General features: G+C 47.7%; 1 protein-coding gene across 5 annotated transcripts in view; it reads right to left on the reverse strand.

The window, feature by feature from the left end:
• IL1RAP (interleukin 1 receptor accessory protein) overlaps positions 1-18,258 on the reverse strand; it is a 49,410-nt gene extending 31,152 nt beyond the window's left edge. For 2 of the 5 annotated variants that reach the window (XM_054835563.1, XM_054835562.1), the window contains exons 1-2: positions 18,118-18,258; positions 1,511-1,578 (exon numbers count right to left, since the gene is read on the reverse strand). In XM_054835563.1, the coding sequence (XP_054691538.1) occupies positions 1,511-1,577 (67 nt within the window). In that variant the 5' untranslated portion in view covers position 1,578; positions 18,118-18,258. Of the gene's footprint in view, positions 1-1,510; positions 1,582-17,760; positions 18,018-18,117 lie in introns of those variants that run through there. The other 3 variants (XM_054835559.1, XM_054835560.1, XM_054835561.1) reach the window with 3 other exon arrangements.
• Between the last annotated feature and the right edge of the window lie 7,334 nt (positions 18,259-25,592).

The following is a 25,592-nucleotide window of genomic DNA, read 5'->3' on the forward strand; positions in this document are numbered from 1 at the left end:
GACACTTATGTTCCTGCAGCACTCTACAACAGCTCTAAGCGCCCTGTACAGGAAACCTCTGCTAAATGAGGAATATTTAAAAAGCACTAAATACCTCACAGAAATGCACGGAGGGTTCTGCCAGATCAATTGGCATGAGCCTGCGTGACCCAAACACCAGGGTGCTCATTTCACAGCTGACAGTCTCAGCTTTTAGAGTTGCTCTAACATTTCCTGGGCAATCCTGATTCAAATTGCACCTACCTCCCATTTCTGAAAAAGCCCAAGATGACTGCACGTGGGGTGTCGTAATGCTGCCTCAGCAGGAGGAGGATATTGCGTTGGTGGAGAGCAGAACAGCACGTCCAGAAGCACACGCAAAGCGGGGATTTTCCCAGCAAGCAGCAATCCATGTTGCTGGGTCCCCCTCCTTCCCCAGGCACTTCTACTACCTAGGGCTTCGAATACATGACCCAGGTCTCTTCTACTTCCTCTTTTGGTGTTTCCCCATTGCTCACCGCTTCCACCAGGCCCCGTTAGCCAGGATGGGACATCCCTTACTGATGACTACACCCAGCTGTGAATACCTGCAGCCTTTGGGCAACCCGAGGAGAAAAGCCTCCCAAGCCTTCAGCCTCTGCAATGAGCCCCGCACTGCAGTGAACCTTGCTGAGGAGAGTGTTGTGAATCTGGCCCTGATAACTCGGCACGGTCCAAGAGACCACGATACAGGAGTTGTTCATCTTCTCAGGGTATTATAATTGCTTGTTTGCCAGTGCTGCAGAGGGGCAAGGGCTCATGACGGGACTCCCTGCGCAACCCTTTTTCCTGAATATTTCCCCCTATAAAGCCAGTGCCTGTTCTTCCCTCCCTCCCCCTTTCCCCTCGCCTCCTGCAAATCACGCTGTCTCCTTCCACCCCCAAATAGGAAGTCCAGAGCCGAGACGCACACAATCTGCCTGTTCACAAGAGCTGGGCTGAACGTGTGCCAGAGGAGCTGTGAGCATGACAACATATTTCCTGTCAGGAAAGTGACTCAGTGAGATGGGTATGAGAGCTCCTCTTACTCGAAGTTCCCCTCTCCTTTGCGCTGCCGAGGCATGAGTCAGAATTCAAGAGCCGGAATTTCAGCCCCCTCCGGATCCAACCAGGAACAGCAGAGTTCAGGTTCAAGACCAGGTCCTGCTTGCAACTCAACGACAACTCAGCACCATGTGCCAAGCCCTGGTTTCACCCCTCACAGAAGGGGAATAACAGTATGGACCAAGTGGGCAACTTGAATTTTGCTTATTGCTGTTTGCTAATGCCCCCATTTACACCATGCTCGTAGCCTCTATACACGAGCAGTACACAATACCCACGTAGAACTAACACCGCGTTCGTGCATTTTGCTAAATTATTTTACACATGACCATTTCATTCAGGAATACTGTAAATGCTTAAAAATCACTGCAGCCAGTTTTCTTTCTCCAGCCTCAGATCAGCTCTTCCTGTAATAAGTGGGCAGACCCATCACATGCCATGACCTTACCAGAGCCGCTGCCGAGGGTGACCATGCACAGCCAGAGCGTAACCAGCAAAGCACTGACCATCTTCATCCTGCTGAGACAAAGCACACACAGAGCTTCCGGTTATTTTACAATATTTCATCACCACAGACAATTTTTTTAACTCTGAATGTATGTGTTTATTCGTCTGCCCACACAATGATCCTTTAATTCTGGTATGTTTGGGTTTTTTTAATTTATTTCATTAAGATTCCTTACAAAAAGCACCTGTATGTCAGCCCTGTCCTGCCTGCGAGCACCTGCATGAGCTCTCCAAGCCTGGTAGGTGATGGCTCAGAAGAGAACAGCTGAGTTCATTGACTTAAGTCAATGGAATAGTCTATGTCCGTGAGCACAAGCAGTAAGGTAGGCTAGAAATCACAGAATCCCAAGCTTTGACTCCCAAAACATCCATGTCCTTCGCCAAGACCTCATTCTGCTCGTTTCTAAGAACGAGAGCAGAAAGCACTCGCGATGGTGAGTGGTGGCTGAAGCACACTTGCACTGAACACGCATCTGACAGTTCGGCGTGACAACCATGCCGGTGCAGTCCGAATTCGCTAGCTCTGCTGGTGACCTGCGAAGGGGCTGCCAGAGTCCTGACCGCTTCACCCCGCTCTGCGGGCAGGTCAAGGCAGGACAGGGCTCCACCAGCTCTTTCCAGCCAAACCCTCCTTGGCACAGCCACCTCGCAGGAGTAACCGAGTGCCAGGTTTGTACGCTTTTCGGATATGATCTGAACAAAGGTTTATACTTTCAAAGCAGCACTGATAGGCAAAAAACAAATCTCAGACTTCTCCGTTCCTGCTACGGAGCACAATTTCCTGTAATTTGAGATAAATGTACACTGCCAGAGTTTCACTTGCCACCTGCTCCCGTAGCTGGCGTTCAGCTCTCAGAGCTGTTCACGCACTAGAATTAAATTTCCCTGCGTTTCTAGGTTTTCCAGGATGCAACTTGTAAGCTGGTCGTCACAGAAGCTGACGTTTACTAGATGCTCTCATTATTGGGGCGAAGGTTGCGTTTGATATTCCTGGGTGCTGTCAGATCACAAAGGGAGAAGAGATGGTTAAAAGGGTGAACTTCATCAAAGCATCTCAGCTCCGCCAGGCAGATGCGGTAATGAGCATGGTGATACTGTCAGGAGCGCGTTCATGAGATGACAGGGAAATCTGCTCCATCAGGGTGGGCTAAAAGGATGGGGAGAGAAGCCACAGAGCTCCCCGAAACATGCCCCTCATAAACCTGTCCATAATATATGTATTACGCAGAAGGGCTTCGAGCATAAGCAGAGAGCACCTAAGATTGCACAGATTGCAGATATTAACAAGAATGGGATGTGTGAACTGTACTACTCAAAATCCAGCAGCGGATATTGAATCCTTCCTTTTCAATGCTGGCATCTGAAAAGCCTTTGTACGATGCTTTCCCTCTGCTGGGCTCATCTTGAGGACACAAAGGAAATCCGGAGCAAGCCTGCTCTTCCCTGCACAGTCCATGCAAAGGGCTGCAGACTGCCTCAGAATACATAAGGCCTTTAGAAACGGGCAAGAAGCTGGGAAGAAGGTGAGTTTTCTTCCTTGGGGTTCAGCTGAGAGGGCTGGTTGTCCCCTACCTCCTTCATCCAAACTGAAATGCCAGCTGCTAATCAAACCCTTCTCTACTGCTGTCTGCAACCAGCTCCCAATGTCACTTCAGAAGACTCCATAGGGAGGAAACAAAATTAAGTATTCCTACCCTTTGGAAATGCTGAAGAACGATAAAGCATCTTTATGCCATCAGATTGGACAGACAGAACCAACATGCTGTGCTTTTGGTGGGAATTTAGGAACTTTCAGGAATTCAGATGCTGGAAGAGAGGGAGTGTAAAAAGTGGGGGGATCATTCCCATAATAAAGATCCCTCATGGTTCCCTCTGAATTTGTCATTAGATAAGTGCACAGTGTGTCCTAACTCCCTCTTATTTTCTAGTGATTCTCTCCTGTATTTTGCACAAATCAGACTGAATTCAGCCCTGAAGCAAGCAGGAACAACTACTGACTTTGGATGAGTTTCTCTCATTTAGAGCAAGGCCATTCACGTGGCCCGAGGCCAAAATAAACTACTACGTTTCACTCCGTGATACATGAAGTCTGCAGTGAGCTAATATTTACAGCCATTAACTATGCTCATAAGAACATGCTCCTTTCAACTGTAGCAAAGAGCCACCAGGTCTCCGTTCCCACGAGCAAGGTATCTAAGATTTCCACGTTCTGCCTGCTAGTAGGAAAATTCCGATTTTATAGCTGGGTAGAGCAAGAAACAAAGACCTGCACAGTGTGATTTACTTCTGGTTCTTTCCAGACTCTCCAGAGATCTTATCAGTGGAGGCAGACGGACACCGGACCTGTCAGATTACACCAATTTCTCCATTACAGGAATGGGACTCAGCTGACCACAGCCTTGGCTGCTCTCACACTATACAAAATACAAAGGGCCGTGGAAGGCACACGCACAGAGTCAAGGGGGTCATCACAACCTCCTGGTTGCCCTGACCATGCTGGCATTTGCCAGCTGAGATGAAGGAAGAGGATTCTCCTGCTTTGCTAAAGAATTGGAGAGCTCAAACACACACAATGAAGAAAAAGATAAAAGAAGAGGGGACTGTATGGCAGGATGACTTCTGCAGTCCAGCTCCTTTCCTGTGGCATATGATTATTCCAAAAAGTTCAATAAATGCCACAGAATTTGATGATTTGTACTACTAACCCAGCACGGGGACCAATTCTTACGTACCAGCGCTGCTAGCACTGTGATGCTTTGCTTTAAATGGCCCCAGGTCTGTGATATACGCCAAAGAGAAAGATATTTCCACAACAGTCCGGTGGTCACACAATGTCATCACTTCTCCCCAGGGAGAATAACATGACTCTGCCAGTGACATCAGGGAAAGAGCATTGCACCCATTCAGTTGCAGAAAGGGTGGGTTTTGCAATGCTGTAGGAACCTGACGCCACAGGACTACAACCCACCCTGGTCTTGCCAGGAATGGAAGAGTTTTCACAGCCTTTTTCTAGCAACTCGCTTCTTTGTTTCGTGACATCAGAAAGCATGTTGCCATTTTGCCTGTATATGATGCAATTGCTGCCTGATTAGCTCCTTGCACAATCCGGTACCGCTGTGCTGAAACACCAGCACCTCCGGCTGGAGCCAAAGGTCAGAGAGTGCCAACCCCAGGCTGCGACGGAGGGCGTCACCCAACTGCATCCACCCAAAGAGGTCAGACCTCACTTCTAGTACACAAGCAAATAAAAAAAAGCAAGCACTAAAGGGAGCCAGGCATAAATCAGTGGGCAGAACAACATAGCTTCTCAGAAATCACACCACAGCTAGAAAGCAGGCAATCGGAGCAGCCAGAAGAAGGCTGGAGAGCTCCGATATATCCTCAGCACTCCAGGAACTCCTCACGAGGCCAATATACTCTGAGGTGTTCTTAATGTCTCCATAAATTAACATTCTAATAATAGTCATTCATAGAGTGGTTGGGGAAAACAATCCATCACTGCTGTTGCTAGAATATTTTTTTTTTTAAGGAACTTACTTGAAATATTCATTTTGTTTCTTGAAATATTAATTTTGTTTTAAATCAGAAATTGTTTCCTTTTTGTTCCTGACCATTTTCTTCCTCAAACTTTCACCTTCTGTCTACTGGGGAGCAAAGAAAAGTGGGGTGGGAGAACAAAGTCATGGAAGTATGTCCTGTTCTTAAAAGCAGAGGTGGTGGAAAGGCTTCGTTTTTCATATGATACTAGCCAGAAGCGGCCTTTATGCTAGAGAAAGCATTAATATTTTCATATAAAACACATTTTAATAAAAACACCCTTCCCAAACAGACCTAGGCAAGGAATCGTTCACTCCTGCCTTTAGCAGCACGGACCTCACAAAGCCTACGTGCTTTCCAAACAATTATAAAACCCAAGACAGATGTCAAATAATTAACAGAGCGCTGCACTCAAAGTAACTGCCATACACCTATTCTCAAAGACACTGTATCAATTCTACAGAACAATGCCGCATTTTCCAAGAAAATGCCTTTGTCCCTCCCAACCACAGGCACCTAGGGAGAGCTGACAGGTTTTTTGCTTTTCACTGAGAAGTCACACTGTGGCACGCAGAACAAAAGCACCCTTCAAAACCTTACCACTAAGTGCTCTGGCTGAAAGGGCATTTAAAATAAAGTGATTTCAGAAAGAGGAAAAAAATAACACCGGCCAGAGCAGATTTTACATATTATTTTCTTTCTGTAATTCCTTCCCAAGCTTCTCTGAGTCAAAAAGCATTTGAGAGCACAAGACTGGCCCCAGGAAAAGGCAGGCAGACACAGGAGGGCTAGCAAAAACCAGGGTGGGCTAGCTTAGGAGATGCTTTGCTTCTATACCATGCAGACTTGGGGCTGAAGGTCGGTGGGCTGCAGAGCAGGGCTGGTGCTGAGGAGAGGGGCACAGCTCCTCTGCTCCCACGAGCCCTTGGTCCCTGCATCATCACACAGCACCGCTGGAGAAGGCTGCTCGATGAGTTTGCTGGGTTTTCTTATGGGGAAAATAGACGTACAGTCCAAGTAAATTCAAAGAATCCAAAAGGCAGACAAAGGGCAGCCTGCAAAAGCAGCTGCAGAGAAGTACTAGCAAAAACACTAATGGAAAGTGGGAAAAGGCCCTGTAGCCCTCCAGGAAACACTTTTGCTTTTCAGTATGTGCAGGAGTAAGTCAGACAAAGGGGGGAATTACTGTAGCATAAGCCTTCTTGGTGCCACTTAGCCAGGATTTGCGCAGTCTCTCCGACTGCCTCTCCTCCGGAGGCCATCTGGGCATTGCGCGACATCGCCCTTTACTGCGGCGCCAGCGTTTCCCCTCGCACCCTGCCCCAAGCACGGCCACTCCTGCGGCGAGCTGCCCGGTCCTGCGGCCAGCCCTCCCACGGAGCCTAACGTTACACTGAGACCTCTGGAGATGCGGGTACAAAGACAGGCGATGGGTCTCAGAAGTCCAGCCTTTTCTCCCCAGGAGGAATGAGCACATTCACTAAAATTTTCCTTCCCAGACAGCTTCCAGGAACAGAATGGGGAGGAAATCGGCGGCAGTTTGATGATGAACACCACGAGCAGCTCAGAGCACTTTCCCTGCTCTTGTGCACGCTATGCCACACTCATCACTTCAAACGCAGGCACGCTGACCAACACAGGGCCCCCAACGCTGTCCTCAGAAAAACATTTGCATCTCTCCCAAGGGCAGAGAGCCCAATTTGTCTTGGCAGCAGCTTCTTAACAGCCAGGCACATTTCAGCAGGAATCAGCCGGGGCTGAAGCCTGGCCGGCAGTCAGGGATACCGCAGGAGCGGTCAGTGTGACCCAGTCAGCGCATCTGACGGTGACACATCCAAGGCAGATCGCTGCTGAAGTCCCACTTTTCCTGGGGTAGCTGCACTCACCAGGCTATCGCATGCCTGACAACAGGGCCTGCTGAAAGGATTTTGTTCTGAAATGTTTGTATTCTAAAAGCACTTTATATCATCAGAAACAAAGGAAACATTAAGATTTGAGGAGAAAACTGAAACTTTTTCACTAGCTAGCATCACAGCAAATGCTTATTTTGCTGGGGGGGATTAAACTAGTGGGAATCAGATGGAAAGCTGCCCTGGTGAGAGGTCTCCCCCATCACTACCACAAAGCACAAAGCATCTTCTGTCTTCCTTGGCCAGAGCTGGCCACTGTCACACAGGACCTGGAAGCACCGGCTCCCCGCGCTGGGGAGCTACAGTGCTCACGCACAGCTTTACACCCAGGTCTACCAAGTACCCCGGGGAAAAAAAGAAAGAAAAAACCCAAAAAACCCACAGCACCACCACCAAAATAAACCCAAGAAAACCTAGAAACAATCTTCTTGGGCAGTGGCTCAGCCAGCTCTTTGCCAGCTGAGGACACGGTACGAGGCGGCTGAGGTGGCTCCATTTGCCCGTCACCCACCACCACCGCCTCTCCCTGGCCTCCTGCACCGCACACCCATGCTAAGGGCTGCTGGCTTTTTAATGATTACTTTTTACTTAATCCCCAACACGAGGATGGACAGACTCCACAGTGTGTCACCCCAGGAGGTGGTCCCAAGCTATTTCTCCTTCAATGCAGCAGCGCAAACTGCAGGACCAAAGCTGACCTTCAAAGCGCTCCCATGGGCAGAGCGGGCAGCAGCCCCACTTTGAGCTCAGAGGCTCGGGGAAAAGCGGAGAGACATTCATTTACAGCAAGTCATTTCTGAAAGCTTCCTTGGTGTTGCAAGATTTGCCTCTGCCGGTGCCCATGTTTGGGATACAGAGGCAATTGCCAGGCAGGGAATTTGTGACTGGCTATTGGCATTGAGATACCATCTCCTGGCATCCTTTTGGCTCACAACAGATTTAACACTAATAACCAGAATTCAGAGGAAGAAGCTATTTTTCCCCCTCAATAAAAAAGGAAAAAAGTGCAATCTAGACACAAGGCGAGAATTCTGGGGGCTTGAAAATATATCTGAAGAAAGTCAGCATCCCTTTCTTCCCTTTTCAGTTCTCCTGGGGTCCTCTCAGGGCTTGGCAAAGCAAAAAATGCTACCGATCTTGCACACTGCTCTGCTGGAGCCCAGGGTGCTGCTGATTATACCCTGGCAGCTGTTTAGCAGGCAGAGCACACTGCATTTCATACATTTAAAATAAACTAACTAAATCTGTCATCTCTCTAAAATATATGCACACCTGGACAAGACAAATAAACAGCTGGGACTATCACCGAGAGATCTGTGGAGTGGGCTGAAGAGGGGCAGGTTGAGCCACAGCTATGAAATCAAACAGCATGGATTACAAACACATACACGCTGGCCACCGAGCAGTTCAAACACCAATCTACAAGAGCACTTCTGTGCTCAAGCAAAAGGTATCCAGCCAAGATAGTCTATTTTTTAAGTCTGAATAGCCAGGGAATGAAAAGCTTCCAACAGAGCTTCAAAGAGAGCTGAGACCTTCCATGAAGCCAGACACAATGCTTCTATTTTGGACAGCGACGTTATAGTGAAAGGAGAGCTCTGAGAAATACCCACGTATTGCGCTACCGGAAAATAAACCGACAAACTAATCTTTGCACAGAAAAAAAGAAATCCGCAACCAACATGGCTTAAAAATCTGAGGAGACTTAAGGAAACCAGAGTGAGATCCCTCCCTCACTGGAACAGTCCTGATTAGCTCTCGTGGAGCACCTGGAGACATCTAAGAATGAGCATTTAATTTATACATTCTGCCTCCTGACCTTTTTAATAGCTTTTTGATGTAAGCAACTCCACTGCCTTCTCTATGAGGTTCTTGCACTGTCCCTGAACACGTAGCAGCATGGCCACACTGCGCAACAGATTGCACAGCAGCAACCCCCAGGTAGCTCAGCCCAAGTCTCTAAAGCCAGAGAATACAGTGCAGACGTGAGTAGGTTTATCGCCTGGGCTGACTGCCTTTCGCAGGACCAGCCTGGGACTCTTGAACACCAGAGCAGCTTTCCCAGGAGAGTCGCCTCCTCGCAAGCCCAGCCTGGCACAGCCGGTGCTCTGCAGCTCCACTGCGCGTCCCCAGTGTCACAACGGGGGCTGCACCCAGCCCTGCTGAGCACTAGCTGCAATGGGCTCTCAGTCTCAAAAAATGCTCCAAGAGTTTCTTTTCTTAAGTACAAGCCCTTGCTGCCAGCTACATACCTGCTCTTTCACTTCATCTCCTCCCCTTATAGCCCTGAGTGCTTGCAGACCAGATTCCCAGGATGGCTTCTCTATATTCAGCCAACATCTTCCCCTTTTTGTTCCCCCAGAGAGGGACACAGCAGGCAAAAAGCCTCCAAGCACCACCATGCTCCAGAGCACAACATCATCGTGTTTCACTCCCCTTTCCAAGCATCTTTTACTGTGCCATCGCCACAAAATCCCCAGGCAGACTGCAATTCTCCAGCACTGCTGGCAGGTTTACCCAGGCTGCTGCCAGTGGTGAAGACCTGATCTCCAACTCTCCCTGCAGTGTAAGAGGAGGATCTTCTCAAGTGACTCCAGGAATTCCCTGTGCAACATATTCAAGGATAAAAGCAAGACAGCTGAGGGTTTTTTGGTTTTTTTTTTTTTTTTTTCAAGATTGGGCCATACAGTGTTTCCACACCTGGCACTTATATTAATCATGTTAATTTAATCACATTTAGCCTTATGAGAAAAAGCAAACAAGAATAAGACAGGAAGATGCTTCATTCTCTCTCCTCCAGCTCAGACAGGCTGCTCTGTAAGTGTGCTTTACACATCAACCCACAGCAGAGTTTAAAGCAATAGAAAAAGGAATAGCAGAGGCACTGAAAGCCCAGGAGCTACCTGCCTCTCCCAGGACACCACCCCACATACAAGCAGTTCTCCGGAGGTCCTTCTGGCCTTCCCACGGGTCTCCACATTCCCAACCCACCCACTTGGTCCTCCTGGTGACTATCAGAGCAATTTTCTTTTGCACACCTGCCCCTTTTCCTGGTCAGCACAGTACAGCTGCATTCTGCAAAGGGGACTGGAAAAAACTTGGGCACAGACAGAAACAAAAGAGGAAAAGAAACAGCGAGACAATCCTTCCCGTGTGTATTGCATTCGCTCCCCACGTCTCTAACATTTCCTTCTGCAAATATTAGGTTGCGCCATCACATGGAAGGCTCTGCCTGCACTGACCCCATCAGTGCAGCTCTAAATTCAACCTTCAAACAACAGCACCCTGAATTTCCAAGTCCAGAGCCTCCTGCGAGAAGGTCTGCTCTGTGACCCACAGCACCTACACAGTGGGAAGGCTGAGAGTGAGCTGCAGGCAGCAGTATGCTGTGATTGTCATCAATATTAATTATTTGGGGAGAATATGATTGATCTCACGAGGGCAATGAATTCATTTCTCCAGCTGAATGACAAACAAAAGGCAATATATGCGCTGCTGACATTTCCAAAGGCTACAAGGAGCAGCGACAGGAGGAAATACCGCTATGTGTTAAAATCCTACTGCAAAGGGCCAAAAATCAGAAAAGTCTCCAAAATTTTCATTTCTGAGCACTTTCAAGGCCAGCAAGTGGATGCCTTCATATTCTCAAGTCTGCACTGACCCTAGCCCTGGGCTGGCTCACCTCTTTGCATTGAGAGGAAGCAATCACTGAGTATCTTTAGAAAGTCAGGTTGAGTTTCCCTCTTGCTCTTTGACACTTCTTGTCAATGACTACAGAGTCATCACACCTGGCAGGCAAGGGGGGAAAAAAAAAAGCTTAGAAAGGGGAAAACATTGCCTTCTAGGGTAGCCACAACCCAGGGCTATTCAGCAGGGCTGAAATGCTGAGATGCAGCTCCCCTGTGCAACGGGAGGAGGACACAATAAGCCTGGAGAAAAGCATTTCCACCTCTCCATAGCCTTGGGTCAGGGGTGTCTGCGTGTGCGCCGCCTTCCAGGCAGCCAGAATTAAACCAAGTGTCCCTACAGTCCACGTAGCAACATGAGAGAGAACAAGGAAGATGGAGAAAGGTAAATACACTGAAGCTGCAGCTATTTTTGCAGGAGAATGGATGAGGGGGGAAAGACAACCCAGCCCACGGGGACATCACTCCAGCGGAGTCTGAGTTTTGCCACGTCCTTCAGTCACCCCAGCACATCAGCCCTGTCTGGCTCAACTGCAACCAGCACAAGTTGCTAGAGCAACGCATTTTGGGATCCAGTAGCACATCTGTGCTCATTCAAAGAGGGTGGGTGTCCTACAAGCCCTTCACAGCCTGCCAGCATTATCACACTGGGCAGCAACATATACATCCTCCTCCCTTTATCCCGATCCCTCCTTATAAACAAGGGCTAGGAGTTGTCTGTGCTTGAAGGAAGAGGGGGGGAGGCAGTTATTTTTCAACAGAACAAATCCAATTATTTGTATTAGAGTGATTTTGTACGGCTCACTGTCAGAATAAGTATTTTCTACAGATCCCAGAGCTTTGAATCAACAGATTGCTGATAAATTTATGTAGGTGGGGCCCTGGATGTTACTGTGGTAGGATGGAGGTGAGGTTGTTTTACTTTTGGTTTCTTGCAAGATTTGCTTTTTGCAATAGGGCTAACCTCAGAAAAAAAAAAAAAAAGAAAAAAACAACCTAGAAATTTGGGCTCCTGACACTGCCATTTACTATGCTCCTGTAAGTCTGAGGTTCAGATTTTAAAACAGTCTACCAGTTTAGGGTAGCAATAGGAGCTTCTAGTTAATCTACGTGAAACCTACAGAGGCATCAACCATCAATTGTAATGCATGAAAAATTGCAGTGCCTCCCTGATAATCAGGCGTCGGAGAGCTTATAAACGGCTGTCCCCTGAACTGAGCACATTAGTAGAGCCTTCTGAAATCCGTGCCTCTGTTTCCCTAGCCACTTTTATAACAGCCTCTCCCCACCTCACACCACAGCTGTGCATCTTAATGTCTCTAAAGTGCTTAAAGATGCTGAGATGAAAGATAACATACGAGTGCAAAGTATAGATTAATTCCCTGAGCTCAGCAGTCGCTGGAGCTGATGGGGCTAAATGTACCACATACCCACCACAGAAAACTTGGGGCTTGTGTCTGTCTTAAATAGTAACTACTTAAGCAGCAGTTCCCTTGGAACAAGTCATTTTGGGGCTGGTTGGCAGGGCACATGGAGCCCCAGCAGGCAGGAAACACGGAAATGCAATATACTACTATGAAAAATAGATGCTTTTCCAGAATAAGGTCTCGAACGCTTTCCTATAGAATTTGGTAGTGGGATTTCAACTCCTTTCAGTAGGAATACGAGAAAGCTGTTCGGGTTTTAGCAACCAGCACGTTAAGAACATGACCAAACATAATTTGAAAAGCTATTTCAATTTCTGTTTGTTTTTTAAATGATTAAAAATCCAGTTTAAATATTGCAAGGAAAACTTTAAATTGAGCAAGATAAGTTTTGGCTTCCTTCCGAGAAGGAGGCAAGCCCCAAAACACTACTGAAAAAATCTAACAGATGGGAGTTATTTTTCACTCTTTAAAAATTTCATTGCCTTGCGCTAAGATTAACTGTAATTAGCTCTTTATTTACATCTAGGACGAAAGGTAAAACTATAAAGAAAGGCTATTATAACTATAAATCATAGGCAGAAAAAGGCAAAAAAAGGCAAAAATCTCCTCTAAGAAAAAAATGCATCTTTCTCACCAAGCAGCATATTATGTTACAAATATATAGTTAAACAGCTCCACAGCATCCTGTCAGCACTAAGGGTAAACATTTAGGTCACAGTTTTGCAAGCTTTTACACACAAGTTGATCGAATATATAAGAATCATCCTCTGAACATCTGAAAATACCACATCCTTATGAGTGGACAGCATCAGGCCTAAGAGTCAAGATATTCCATTACACTTTTATTTCAGTCATGCAAGGGATTAAGCAAAACCAGGAGGGAAAAAAAAAGAAAAACAAAACAAAACAAAAAACAAAACCCACACAAAAACCACACAGGAGCTTTTCTAGTTAAAGAGACAGAAAGGTATTAAGACTTACTTTTTTTTAAGTCCTCTTCTAATTCTGATAACACCATGCCTTACTACAGCTGAAGAGGCTTCTAAAGTATTTGTGCGAGCACATGATTCATGTTGTACCTTTGCCTTTCAGTTGCACAACAAAACTGTCCAAGGAGCTTCATGCCAAGCTGACGACCAGCCTTTTACCGTGGTACTTCCAGGCTGCAACTGCTCCCAGCTTGCACCCAGACAACCCACTGACCCACAGCCACACTGGCTGAAGCCAAGAGCTAGATCCGCAGCTGCAAGGGTTAAATGGTAAAGCTTGCCCAACCACACCTAACCCAGCTGTTAGCAATAAAGAAGAGCAAAGGGCTTTGAGGGCAGCCTCAAGTGCTTCTGCATCAACTGGATACTCTTCCATGCCAGCCCAGGGGTCCCAATATCTGGGATGGGAGCGCATGACCATCTAGTTCTCCTTCCACGCATGACAATGCGGTCTCCTCCTGTGGACACCTAGAGAGAGCTGGTAGCTTTTGATGACCCTGCTCTGGGTGGGAATTCCAAGGTAACGGCTCTCTGGCACCTCCTTGGTGCCCCCAGAAGGAGCCACCTACCACTCCCCTGACTCAGCCCAGAATTCACAGCAATCTCTTATTCTCTGCCCCAAACACAGCTTTCAAGTTAACGGTGCTTTTTTTCAACACATGTAAATCTAAAAAGACTCCATAAGAATCAATGTTTTTCATTTAAATATTTAGGGAGTTGGATTCAATGATCCTTACGGTTCCTTCCAACTCAATATATTCTGTGAAATATGGAGTCAGCAGATAACAAAAGAGAGAGAGAGAAGTAGAAGGAAAGAAAGAAGGAAAGCAAGCAGGTCCAGCACCGACACCAGGGACCATGACTGCACTCACCGCAAAAGTTAAGGACCATTATAATTCTCTGCATTTTACCCACACAAGAAAGTGAAGCTCTCACTCTCTCACACTCTTCCCTTCTCTTTGCCTAACACTCTCAGAGACTTCTATCTTTAGCCAGTTATCCTTGCTGCAATTTTCTTTAAATTGTAATTGGATAATCATCCAGACTCGGGGGGAAACCTGTGTCAGAGCAATTCCTGGGGATACAGTCCCCATTTGATGAAACTGGGAGCTGCTGAATTAACAAAGGACTGACTAAAGATACCATTCTTTGCTTGTAGTAGAAATCCTGGTTTACCAGCAACTATTTTTAAGGAAGCCTATAACAAAATATGTATGCCTGTACATTCACGTTCTATATTTTATTTTCTGTCAGTTAAGACTCTGAATTTATGAATATCATGACCTCTGCACGTGCCTCAATGGGACCTTTGAGGTCGAAGGTAGCAAGTGCGCTGACTAAGGTCAAAATTCCCAAAAGCATAAGCACCATTTGAACTAATTTCCCTACGCTGGTTTCCTTTTTACACTCTCTCCGAGCATACATGTGGCTCAGTTACATGCAAAAGCCCTACACATAACAAAACTGTGGCTGAGAAACGTGAGATCAGCCTTCTGCTTTGTGAAAACACTTTGGGAGGGATGGGGGAGAGAAATCCTGAAATACTTCCCAAAGGAAGAAGCTGTTTTGTTCCAGTTTAGCAGTGACCAAACCTCAATCATACATTCTGCTGATGGCGGAGCAGAACAAAGCATTTACAAACCATGGAGGGAAAGAAACCCACTCCCCGAGCTCCACCCAGGCTGCAGAGCTGGTGCAAGAGGGGGTCAGCTCAAGCGTGGCAAACACGCCAGCCAGCTCTGCCTGCCTTCTGCTCTGCATCTGGCCCACCCCGCACAGCCAGAGGAGCACCAGCTCTCTCCCACCAGGTACAGAGATGCTACCAGCCAGGCTGCATCAGCCTGGCAGCACAGAGGAGACAGCTCTTGGCTCTGCTTATGGGGACAGTGAAATCCATGAGCTGTGTCAAGAGAAACGCAGGGGAGGAGAGAGGAGAGCAGAGAGCAGGCAATGTCTGAACTGCGAGCTCCTCTGTAGAAAGTGTTTCAGTTCCCAGATAACGTGGCGCTGTTCACAGATTTCAGCTTATGTAGGCTTTTCCATATATCTATTTTTATTCCCGAGGCATTCCCCATTGCTATATGATGAAAAGAAAGACTGGACAGTATAGATGCTCAAAGATATGTGAACGCATTCACATGCTGATTATAATCTTCCTAACTGTCCACCTTGCTAATGCAACCTGTGCTCTGACAGCCAAGCCAGGACACCTTGTCTCCCACACCACAGCTGCAAGGGTTATCTTCGTGGCAAGTTTTTGCAAGTCAGAGTCTTGCTGAAATGGGAGGACATTTGACAACAGCAGGGGACCCGGGACAGATGGGGAAAGGAATATGAATCATGTGCCTGCCAAAATAACTAACATAAAAATCCAAACATAACAATAAGTGAGAAGAAGGAATAAAAGAACATGTTCTGGCCTCTTATTCTGAAGGAGTGAAATGCTTCTTCCCTAGTGCTGGCATCTGGCACATGCAGGTCTTGAAGGAATAAAGCTGGGACAAACTCTCTCTGCCTCCTCCTTCCTATATGCATACTTCAGAGCATTAAATTACAGCACCAGGGCCAGCAAGGAGGCATTTCCCATACCTCCACATTCCCAGGCACCATCCAACCTCCTACCACACTGCTCTCGCAACCCTATGAAGTCACTGTTACCTATGCGTCCTGCCAGGCGCTTTGGGGTAGCACTACCTGACCCAGGGTACGAGCCTGCTCAAGCCCAGACCTGTGCAATACTCATCCCCAACTCACACTAGCTAATGCTCAGATGCAGGATACCTGAGCAGAGCCCCAGAGGTCTGGAAGGAGAGAGCCCTGAGGTGTTCAGACACAAGCTCTCCTTCACACATGCTGGAGGGACCAGGCACACTTGAGCAAGCACAGCTCTTGCTATGTAATACATAGACACTTTGAATTCAAGCTACATCCAGAGACAAGGAAAAAAAGTCACAAGGCTATGTGTGTGTAGACCTGCCCTCTACCTTGCACAGATGCACTGTGTTAGAAACTTAACCTCTCACCCCAAAGAGCTCTGCTTCACCTCCATGCAGAACCCCCCACCTTCTCAGCTTAATGTTTCCTGATTATTTCAGTGCCCTGCATGCTTCCACCACCCCAAGTCCTCACAGCCTTACTCTCCACATCCCACGTTATTCTGCATCCTTAACTGCTCCTACAGAGTGGATGTTCCCAGTGACAGGAACAACTCTGCACCTACTTCAGGAAGGTAATCCTCTCCCGCTTGCCCTTCCCTGCTCACCACAGCCAGGCAGGCAATGGGAGCAGAAAGCAGGACCCTTCCCAGCACCCAGCCCTCCCACCAGAGAGCCCTTGGGCTGGAGTGATGCTCTCCATCCAAACAAGAGAGGCTCTTCCTGCAAGGAACACAAGACAGCAAGTAAATCTTCTGGAGCTGCCAAAAGCAACCTGTTATAAATGGCCCTCTAAGTTATGAGATGTGGACTCTCCACAGCACAGTTAATAAATAATACCCTACAATCCTTCTGTGTATGGAAGTGTAAGTACAGTGACAGTTCTGATTACACAAGAGGGGCCACAGTTAAAAATGGAGTGTCAGGAAAATAGTACTTTTTAAAAAAAAAAATTATTTGCTATGTAATTAAAGGGATAAGGAGTTTGCTGCAATCTCCCAAATCCAGAAGTAAAAAGCCTTTCCTAGGACAACAAAGCTAAATGCATGGAACAAAAGCCATCATTTTATAAGAAAAGAAGATCTGTAAAAGAAAACAGAATTTTATCCGAGCATTATAACCAGCTATTTACAAAACAGAGGCTAGGATGGAAAGAGAGAGCGTGCATGTGAGAGTGTATTTATAATCCAGTTTACACTAACATCCTACGGCCCTGAGACCAGGATCCCATTGTGCCAAGCACTGTACAGACACACTCCGAGCAACCAGCCCAGACTGAGGAACAAGCACTGGCACTGTAACGAAGGGAAGTGACACTGGCACAGAAAAGGGCCACCTGAAGCACTGGAGCCCTAACGGTCTCTTTCCCTCCCCTTCCTTTTCAGGAAAGCATTCCCAGCAACCGGTTTCCATCCAGACATCCCCCCCAAAATGCTTCACATAAGGGGGCAGTTGTCCCCAGCAAGCACACAGCAAAAGGGATCTTGCTGCCAGCATCTAATCGCTTTCAGGCTGTTTACTTGGACGTGTCTCCTCCACTTTATTTTCCTGCTGTGGCTTAAGTCTGACCCCTTCCTCTCTCCCTTCCATTTCAAAGATCTGTTTGACAGCAGGAGAGAGCAGGTATCAGAGGCTCACGCATTTGCAATGCAGATGAAAATTAAAGTTGCATTCATCAATGCATGTAGCGCTCTAGCTAGGAATATCCAAATTTCCCTGGCCCAAAGGAGGGAATTTAAGCAAACCGCTCCGCATTTCGGGTACCGGCGGCACGGCCAGCCCGGCTGCAGAAGCGGCGGACACCGCATCCGCGGTCCTGCAGCCCGGCTCAGACTCGCCTTCGCACCGGCTGCGTCCTTTACCGAGGGACAGCGGAGGGGCCCCCCGGTTCCGGCAGCAGCACAGGCACCACAGCGCCCGCTCCATCCCTGGCTCCCGTTAACCCCGGCCCGGCGGGGCTGGAGGCGGCCGCGCACGTTCGCTCTCACCGTGCAGAGGCGTCTCTGTCCGGGAGACGCCGGGCGCTGCTGCCGCGGCAGCCCCTCGGGCTCTCCCGCCCGGGCGTCTCATTTTCTTTCTTTCTTCCTTCCCTCCCTTCCTTCCTTCCTTCCTTCCTTCCCCGCCGGCCGACGAGCGGGGGCTGCTGCCGGCTGCGCCTCACCCCGCGCACCGCCGGGGCTGCAAACCGGCTCCTACGCCAGAAACTTTCCCTCAGAGCGCGGGGAAGTTCACGGCCGGGCCGGGCCGGGCCGGACCCCCCTGCGCAGGGCTCGGGGCCGCGCCTCCCTCCCCACGCCCACAGAAACACGCGCGTAACCCTCCCACCCCCACGCACCGCGGCTCACCTGAGACCGCGGAGAGCACGCGCAGCCACGTCCCGCGCGCTGCGCTCTCCTCGCTGCTCTCGCTCTTCTTCTTCTTCTTCTTCTTCTCCTTCTCCTCCTCCTCCTCTTCTTCTTCTTCTTCTTCCTCCTCCTCCTCCTCCTCGTCCCGGCCCGCGCCCCGCCCCGCACTCACCGGCCGCCCCTTTCCCCGCCGGCCGCGCTGATACGCGCACGGGGAGGGTGTCCCCGTCCCCGCCCGCCGACCGTGCCGCGGCCCCGAGCCCCGCGGAGTGTGTGTGGGGGTGTCGCTCCGGGGAACCGGCAGCAGCCGCGGGCGTGAGGAGGGAAGCCGATTCGGCGGGCGGTGAGAGAGCAAAGGCGGGTTTGTAACGCGGAAGGCTGCCGCGGTGTCCCGTCCCCCTGGCAGTTCGCGGGGTCCTGCCGGGAGGAGGCGGGTTACGCGGCCGCGCGCGGGCCACGGCTCCCTCTCCTGGCCTGAGCTGTCCTGCCGGCTTGAAGCTGCTGGCGGCGGAGGGACGGCCGGGCAGGCAGCTGCCTGAAGTCAGGTCCACGTTCCCCGGGAGGCCGAGGGACATCTGGAGCCTTTGGAGGCAGCCAGCCCGCTGCCTGTTTCGGTAAAGCGGGCTGGCGTGCACAGCCCTAATGCTGCTGCAGCCCCTTCTGCTCTCTGCAGGTCACTTGCCCCCCCCCCCCCAGGAAAGCAAAGGTTCCCCTTCTCCGAGGTGTGCTGGGAAGGAAGGGCTCGTTAGCGAGAGCTGTGCACGGCACCCTGGGTGCTGCGATGCCACCTCGTTCCAGAGAAGTGGCACCTTTTTGCTGTATCGCTGCCACGGATGCAGCCTGGATGAGGCTGAATTCGTTGCTGGACGAGGAGTGGGCATCTGAAACGGACTCCAAGGGAAACGGTAGTGAGGCTGAGGAGTGGAAGAAGAATCTGCAGAAATTTGGGCTGGCACCTTCTCCTGGAGAATGTGGCCAGTGACAATCAGTGCAGGAGTGCCCTTACCCTGCTCGGGGAGGAACGATCTCTCTCCTCTCAGGTTGGCCAGGATGCTCTTCCACCCTGGCAGTGAGTGACCTGGCCTTATCTGTGCTTTTATCACCTCTCAGCAGCCTGACAGCAAAGCACTATGTCCGGACACAAAGCCTCTAATGCTAAGGAAACTCCTGTCGGTTCAAAGTGCTGCGGCGCTTCTTAGCATCATTGGCTGCAACACTTGGACTGAGTTCAATATCTCGGTCGTTATCCCCAGGAGGTGGCTCCAGGATATCTGGAGACCAAAGTTTACTCCACCCCACGAAGCTCCTCTGCAACAAACCTGTCCTGGAGAGCAGGGCATGGCCAGGGCACCTGGCACAACTTCTCACAGCCACGGCTAGCACACATCTCCCCGTCTTCTCCGCAGGCCATGCGAGGCACCACTGCACACACACTGCTGCTCTGAAAGGGGGTCCTTGCCCAGCCCAGCTCATCAAGGTGGGCACACCTCAAGTTCCCCCCCACCTCGAGGAAGAGCGGCTGTGGCCCGGCTGTGCCACAGGAGCTGTGATGGGAGGCCAGTGCTGTTCCTGCTGCTCTGGCAGGAATAGCTCTTCCTCCTGCACCTCTCTGTCCTTCCCTTCCCAGGGCTCTGGCACAGCAAAATTAGGCAGAAAGTTTCTTATCTCAGCAGCTTTCATGTCCTGGTGGTGAATGCCCTTGAAAATCTGCCTACTTGGATTGTGCTTAGAGTCAGCTCTACTCAAGCCATCTCTAACCCAAATGCATCCAAGTATTAAAGCAACTTGTTAAGGCAGAGCTCTGTGCAGACTAATTTACCACACTCTTAGGGCAGATTAGTCCGTGTTTTGCTCAATGCTACCTGCACAGCTCCAGGATCCAAGCTATCTTGTCTCGAGCTACTTTAGGTATCCATGTACTTGGCTGCATTACTGAATATAGGCAAAACTGGAATAGCAAGGCACATTTTATGAGCTGTATTTTCCAACATACTTACAGAGAAATACGTGCTTAAAATCTTCTGTTGAAACACGACAGTCCACTTTTCTCATAGAAAATGAAATAACAAAAGGATTGCATATTTTAGTCACGATATTTAATGCAGCTGTGGGAGTAGCTCAGCTGCTCTGGTGATTGTTACAAGAATTAAATAATAATAATAATGATACCTTCTTCAATGTAATATCTGCCATCCATAGATACAGATCCAGGATAGGACATGTCATTATTCTTGTTTGGGAGGGTCCAGGCACTGTGGCAATACTGGTAATGCAGGTTAACAGTCGTCGACACATACACCCTGGGAAATTCATACCGTTCCAAAGTCCTAGCCTGCCCGTGCAAATTAGGGTCTTTAGGCCAGTGTCATTAATTTTCTCTGATTTTGATGAAAAGCCAGAATTCAACTTTAGTCTTCATTGAAAGGCTCATGGATTAAGATTCAGGACCGAGTTTCCAGAGATTGTTTTATGGCTACAGATGATAGCAAAGCCCCAAACCACACCTGCTTATTGTGTTTTCATGGGAAAGGTTTCAAATTCTTTTTGCTTATAGATGAAAAGAATCAGCAATCCCCTACTGTAAAGTAAGGGTAATATTGCTCACTTGGGCTCAGTGCTGTCATAAGAATTATTTTTGTATTGCTATTTTTTCTCCCATCCTCTCTCCACGCTTGTGCATGCTATTTCTGTGCAGGTTAAAATGCGACACAGTTACACTCTAGAGTGAATTATACTACAGTTTGAAGAGCAATTCAGTAAATAGAAAACATTTTTTAAGCATAAAACCCCAGCACTGTGCCACAAGTTTTGGGCAGGGAGCAAAAAGTGGCATTACTAAGTGAAACCATGGGGGGGACTTAAATAGCAGAGGAATGTGTTGGTGTTTAGCCAGGACACTGGAGCTGCTGGCATTGCAGCTGCTGTGAAAATATTCCACAGATCACCAGTAACTAGTGGCCAAAGGCCTTGGTTTGCTGCTGTTGTATTCTTGTTAGGCAATTTAGAGCCAGAAGCACAGGAAGAGCCTGGATCATACAGCCCAGTTCTCTGCCATGTCAGGCATAATGTTGTTTATGGTCCTTTTCATGAAAGGATCATGCTCCAACTTAAAACAAGTTTATGTTTTCTGTTATTGTTATGTTATGTTATAACAGAACAGTTATGTTCTGTTACTCCTTCTGGGAGATTCTCCCAGACTGTTCATGTCCCTGATGGTCAGGAACTGTCATGTCATTTCCATCACCAGTTTATTCCCACATATTCTGGCACCAGCATCGGCTCTCATTTCAGTAGCTGTTTTGCTCACTGCTCCTTACTCAGGTATTTTTATGGAGGCAGTTCTTGCCTCCTGTTCCCCCCTGAGCTACACAGGTCTGGCTTTTCAATCTTCTTTCCTAAATGACTCTCAATTCACCTCAGACTTCTTCCCTCCATCTGCTCTGGTTTCAATTAATCTTAGAGTGCACGTGGATGACCAAAAGTAGTTATAGTATTAAATGGGAGGAGGTCTCACTGATGCTTCATACAATGACATTAAAGTCCCCATTTCTCATTGAATTATATCACCTGGTGATCCCAAGATTGCATTTATCTTTCCCCAGATAAGCTGTAGTGCTGACCTCATATTTCTCCTCCATTTTTGCTTGCAATGCTAAGTTCCCAGGCTGGATCAGAAACTTGTTACTATTCCCTTGTCAGTTCCCAATTCTCTTGTATTTGTCCCAACTCCCAGCCTGCACACAGTTTTCTGATTTGTTTGTTCTTAGCTAGCAGTTCTGATACTGGGAGATCAAGGTAGTTTCATAACCTCTAAAAGACATGTTCCTGCTTGTTGCTTTACTCACACCCACCTAACCCATTTTTCCTCCTTCCTAGTTCAGGAAACAAGCCCTAGACTACATATAATTATAGTCTGTGTAGTTATAAATGAACGTGCCTTCTGTGATTTACACCTACGTTTTAACTGGCATTGAGAAGAGCACGCCTGATAACCTAAGATACAGGACATAGAAGAAATGGGAGAATGACAGACATTTCTAACATAGCAGCACATGGACCTCCCATCTGCTTCTGTCAAGGAAGCTGAGGTTACCCACACATGGGTGTAAGGGCTGAATATTTTCTGCTGAGACCATTTTCCATCGAGGAACGTGTGCGGGGCTGTGCAGGCACGCATGGCTTTCAGACAGGTACGCACTGTTCATTCACCAAAATGCACGAGGAACTGCAATTGTATCTGTGTCAGATGAGCTTGACTAACACAGATTGTGTATTCTTTGCCATATTGTCTATGTCCAAACTAAATCTCAAATCATCTCCCTCCCCGGTGAGGCATGTTTTGTGAACCTCTATAAAAACCGTGCACGACCAGGAGGGATTGGAAGCACAGCTTCGTTATGAGTTTATCTACATTTATTCCTGAGGATGCAGCAAATAGCTGTTGTCCATGTTCATGTGCTAAATATCGTTAGTGTCTCTTGCTCTGCATTACCGTGGTAGTAGGACTGCTAATGCAAACAGTTCTCACATGGGAACTTGACCTTACATGACTTGCACCTAAGTCCATTCAAATCTCTGTCACAAATGTTTTGATACAGCCTAAGGCCAGAGATATTTTCCAGTCCTATGAGTCTGTGTTTCATACAAGCTAAAACTATTTCAAATCAGCGATGGAGAGGAATATCTTCTCATCCTGCTAAAGGCTTCCACTTTTGGCAGGTATCTGACCCACAAGTACACACATGTTGGACACGGTTCGTGTTTAGGATGCCACAACATCCTTCTGCACAACACATTCAGACGTACCGAAGTTGTATAAATTGCCTGACTGTGGAGCTTGCAGGGACATTAAACTGGGTTGGCGTTTCAGTTGGGCAAGACCAGCATCTATATCAAACAGTCTTTGTAGAAAGCATCTAGCCTGGGCATTAATTAGCTACAGCTTACCTCGCTTGCTCACTGATGCCAGTGAAAAGCGGCAGGCTGTCAGCACATTAATAAAGCTAGATAGTCTGAATACAGCCCTGGTCGTCTAGGCAATTCCCTGCTGCTGGGTATGTCTGCATGGAGTGGTCTCTGGAGTTGTTTCCAGATACCTTGCTTCTCTGGCTGATGGTTTGCTGACGCCATTGCAAAAGGGAAAAGGCACTGAAGTAACGCAGTGTCTTTCCTGCATAAATGGAGCCAATGAAAAGATCTTAAGAAAGCCAGAAAAGCCTTAATACATCATGTTTTTATCCTACCTAATTGTATAAGCTCTTCCTGTCTTGACATAAGTTTATACAGATGTTTTGATGCTTTGATAGTTTTTCAATAGTATCTTTTTGTGAACAAACCCCAGCTTTTCTGAGTAACTGTCTGATGATAAACTGCAATAGTTATGGAAAAAAGAGACTATCATGTCTGATGAATGAAAAAAAATTCCATTACCACATTCCAAAAGCTCATTATGATAATCAATAACAGTTTACTTTTTCCCCTAAAAATGCAAGATCATTCTGCAGAATGGCCTTTTAAATCTTTGATTTCACTTCAGCAGTGATGAAACAACATTAGCCTTTAGACTCTCGGTTTATCTGTGCATAAGTTAAGGATTTCTTAAGGAAAACAATCCTTTTGTGTAACTCTTAGAAAGCTTTACACATGCAACAGAGGAATTTAGGAGCAAACTCAAGAAAGCGCAGAAAACCTTACGCAGTCCCTGGAGAGGGCAGCTGCAGGTTAGCAAGGTCTTGATGTAGGGAGATGCTGTTACTTGCCAAAATTGGGAATCTCTCTGTAACAGGCTGGCGTGTTTTAACCAAGGGGCAGGACCCTCTGCTCCTGTTAATCAGCGCTGCACTGATGGAGCTGCAGCAGTTCATGCTGGTGGAAGTTTTTGGCAACGTTGAGCACTGTGGTTAGGCAGAATACCCACCTGCACAGAGTGATTCCTGGCATCCTTGCAGCTCATTTCCAGGTTAGTATATTTCCAGGCATTTGAAAGTTCCTTTCTCTTAATTGCTGCTATCCATCATTATAAAAATAAGCATAACAGACAAAGCAGAATGTCCAGTTTTGCTCTAACTCCATTGACCTCACTGGATTTACATTAGAGAAGACTTTGGAGTAATAAATTTGCATTTGCACAATTACTAGAAACGTGCTGTAATTCCTCCCACCCCGACTGCTATTGATTTCCTGTGTGCCAGATCAGTGCAAGGCAGCCCCGTGCAGCTGCAGTGGTCCAGCTCCGGTGGCAGGAGCAGGAGGACGTGCTGGCCTAGTGATGGTGCTGCTTGGATGTGGGTGGCTTCTGCTAAAGGCTCACCCCATCCTTTTGCTGTTACCCCCTGAAGGACCGGGGAAGTTTCTGGAGCAGCCTCCTGGCAGATGCAGGAAGGGTAAAATAGCCTAACAGCCTGATCAATTTTTAAATGGAAATCAGTATGATTATAAATGTCATCATGAGCTCTGTGAAACCAGAGGGCAGGACTCAGGGATGCTCCTGGTAACTTCTAGTCCTGGGTTTCCACAACTATCTTCAAGTGAAAATCAGAAGCCCTTAAGACTATTTTCGTTCCTGTAGCAGGAAGAGGGATTGAGCCAAAATTTGCAAAGGTGCCATACATGCCTCCTTGGGCATAGCAAGTTTGGACAAAGGTTTTTGAAGGAATGGGTGAGCCACAGGAATATTTCATTAATTGTGGATGGCATTTGGAGAACAGCTGTAAAGACCAGCAGAGGAAGTATTCCATTTGTATGAAGAATGATGACAGGATGCTGCCCGCATGTGTGGGTACAACAACCTACAGCTCTCACAGGAATGTGGGCACCTTGAGGAAAACGCTTTGGTTAGGGCAGTTAATTACTGCTGTGTAATTTGACAAAAAAAGACTGAATTAAGTCAACAGAAGTTAAATAGATCTATAGGCAGCCTTAAGACACAAGCCACGTTTATGGAAACTTTTTTTTTTTTTTTTGGAAGCAGATCACCCACCTGCCTCTTCCTTATGAAATGAGAGATCTTAAAGATCACTGAAGAGGAGGGAATCAAGAGCAACGCATTTGTTAGCAAGTCATAAATTTGCAGGGAGAAAGCGAGGGGAGCAGAAAAAGAATGAACTTGAATTTCACAAGGGCGAGAGGCACCCTCGAACCCCAGCAGTTGCTCGGCTCATGGCAGAGAGCCATCAACTGGGAGATGCAAAGTCGCAAAGCAGCATTTGACAATGAAGTTCACAAGTCGTTAACCAGCGATGTAAAGATGTGCTTGACAGGCTGCAAGTTAAACGACCTCCCAGGTTTAACACTTAGTCTTCATAATATGCCAGAGAAACTTCTGAAAAGAGTAATCGGCCAAAAAGAAATGAACGATAAACCCTGTGATGGAAGTCAATGCTCCTGGAAACTTTTATTATTTTTTCAGTTAAATTTCTCTGTATTATTATTTCTCTGTGTATAGCATGGATGAAAGATCCTGGGTGAACTGAAGT

This window comes from Grus americana, chromosome 9 (genome assembly GCF_028858705.1).
Source record: "Grus americana isolate bGruAme1 chromosome 9, bGruAme1.mat, whole genome shotgun sequence".
NCBI lineage: Eukaryota > Metazoa > Chordata > Aves > Gruiformes > Gruidae > Grus > Grus americana.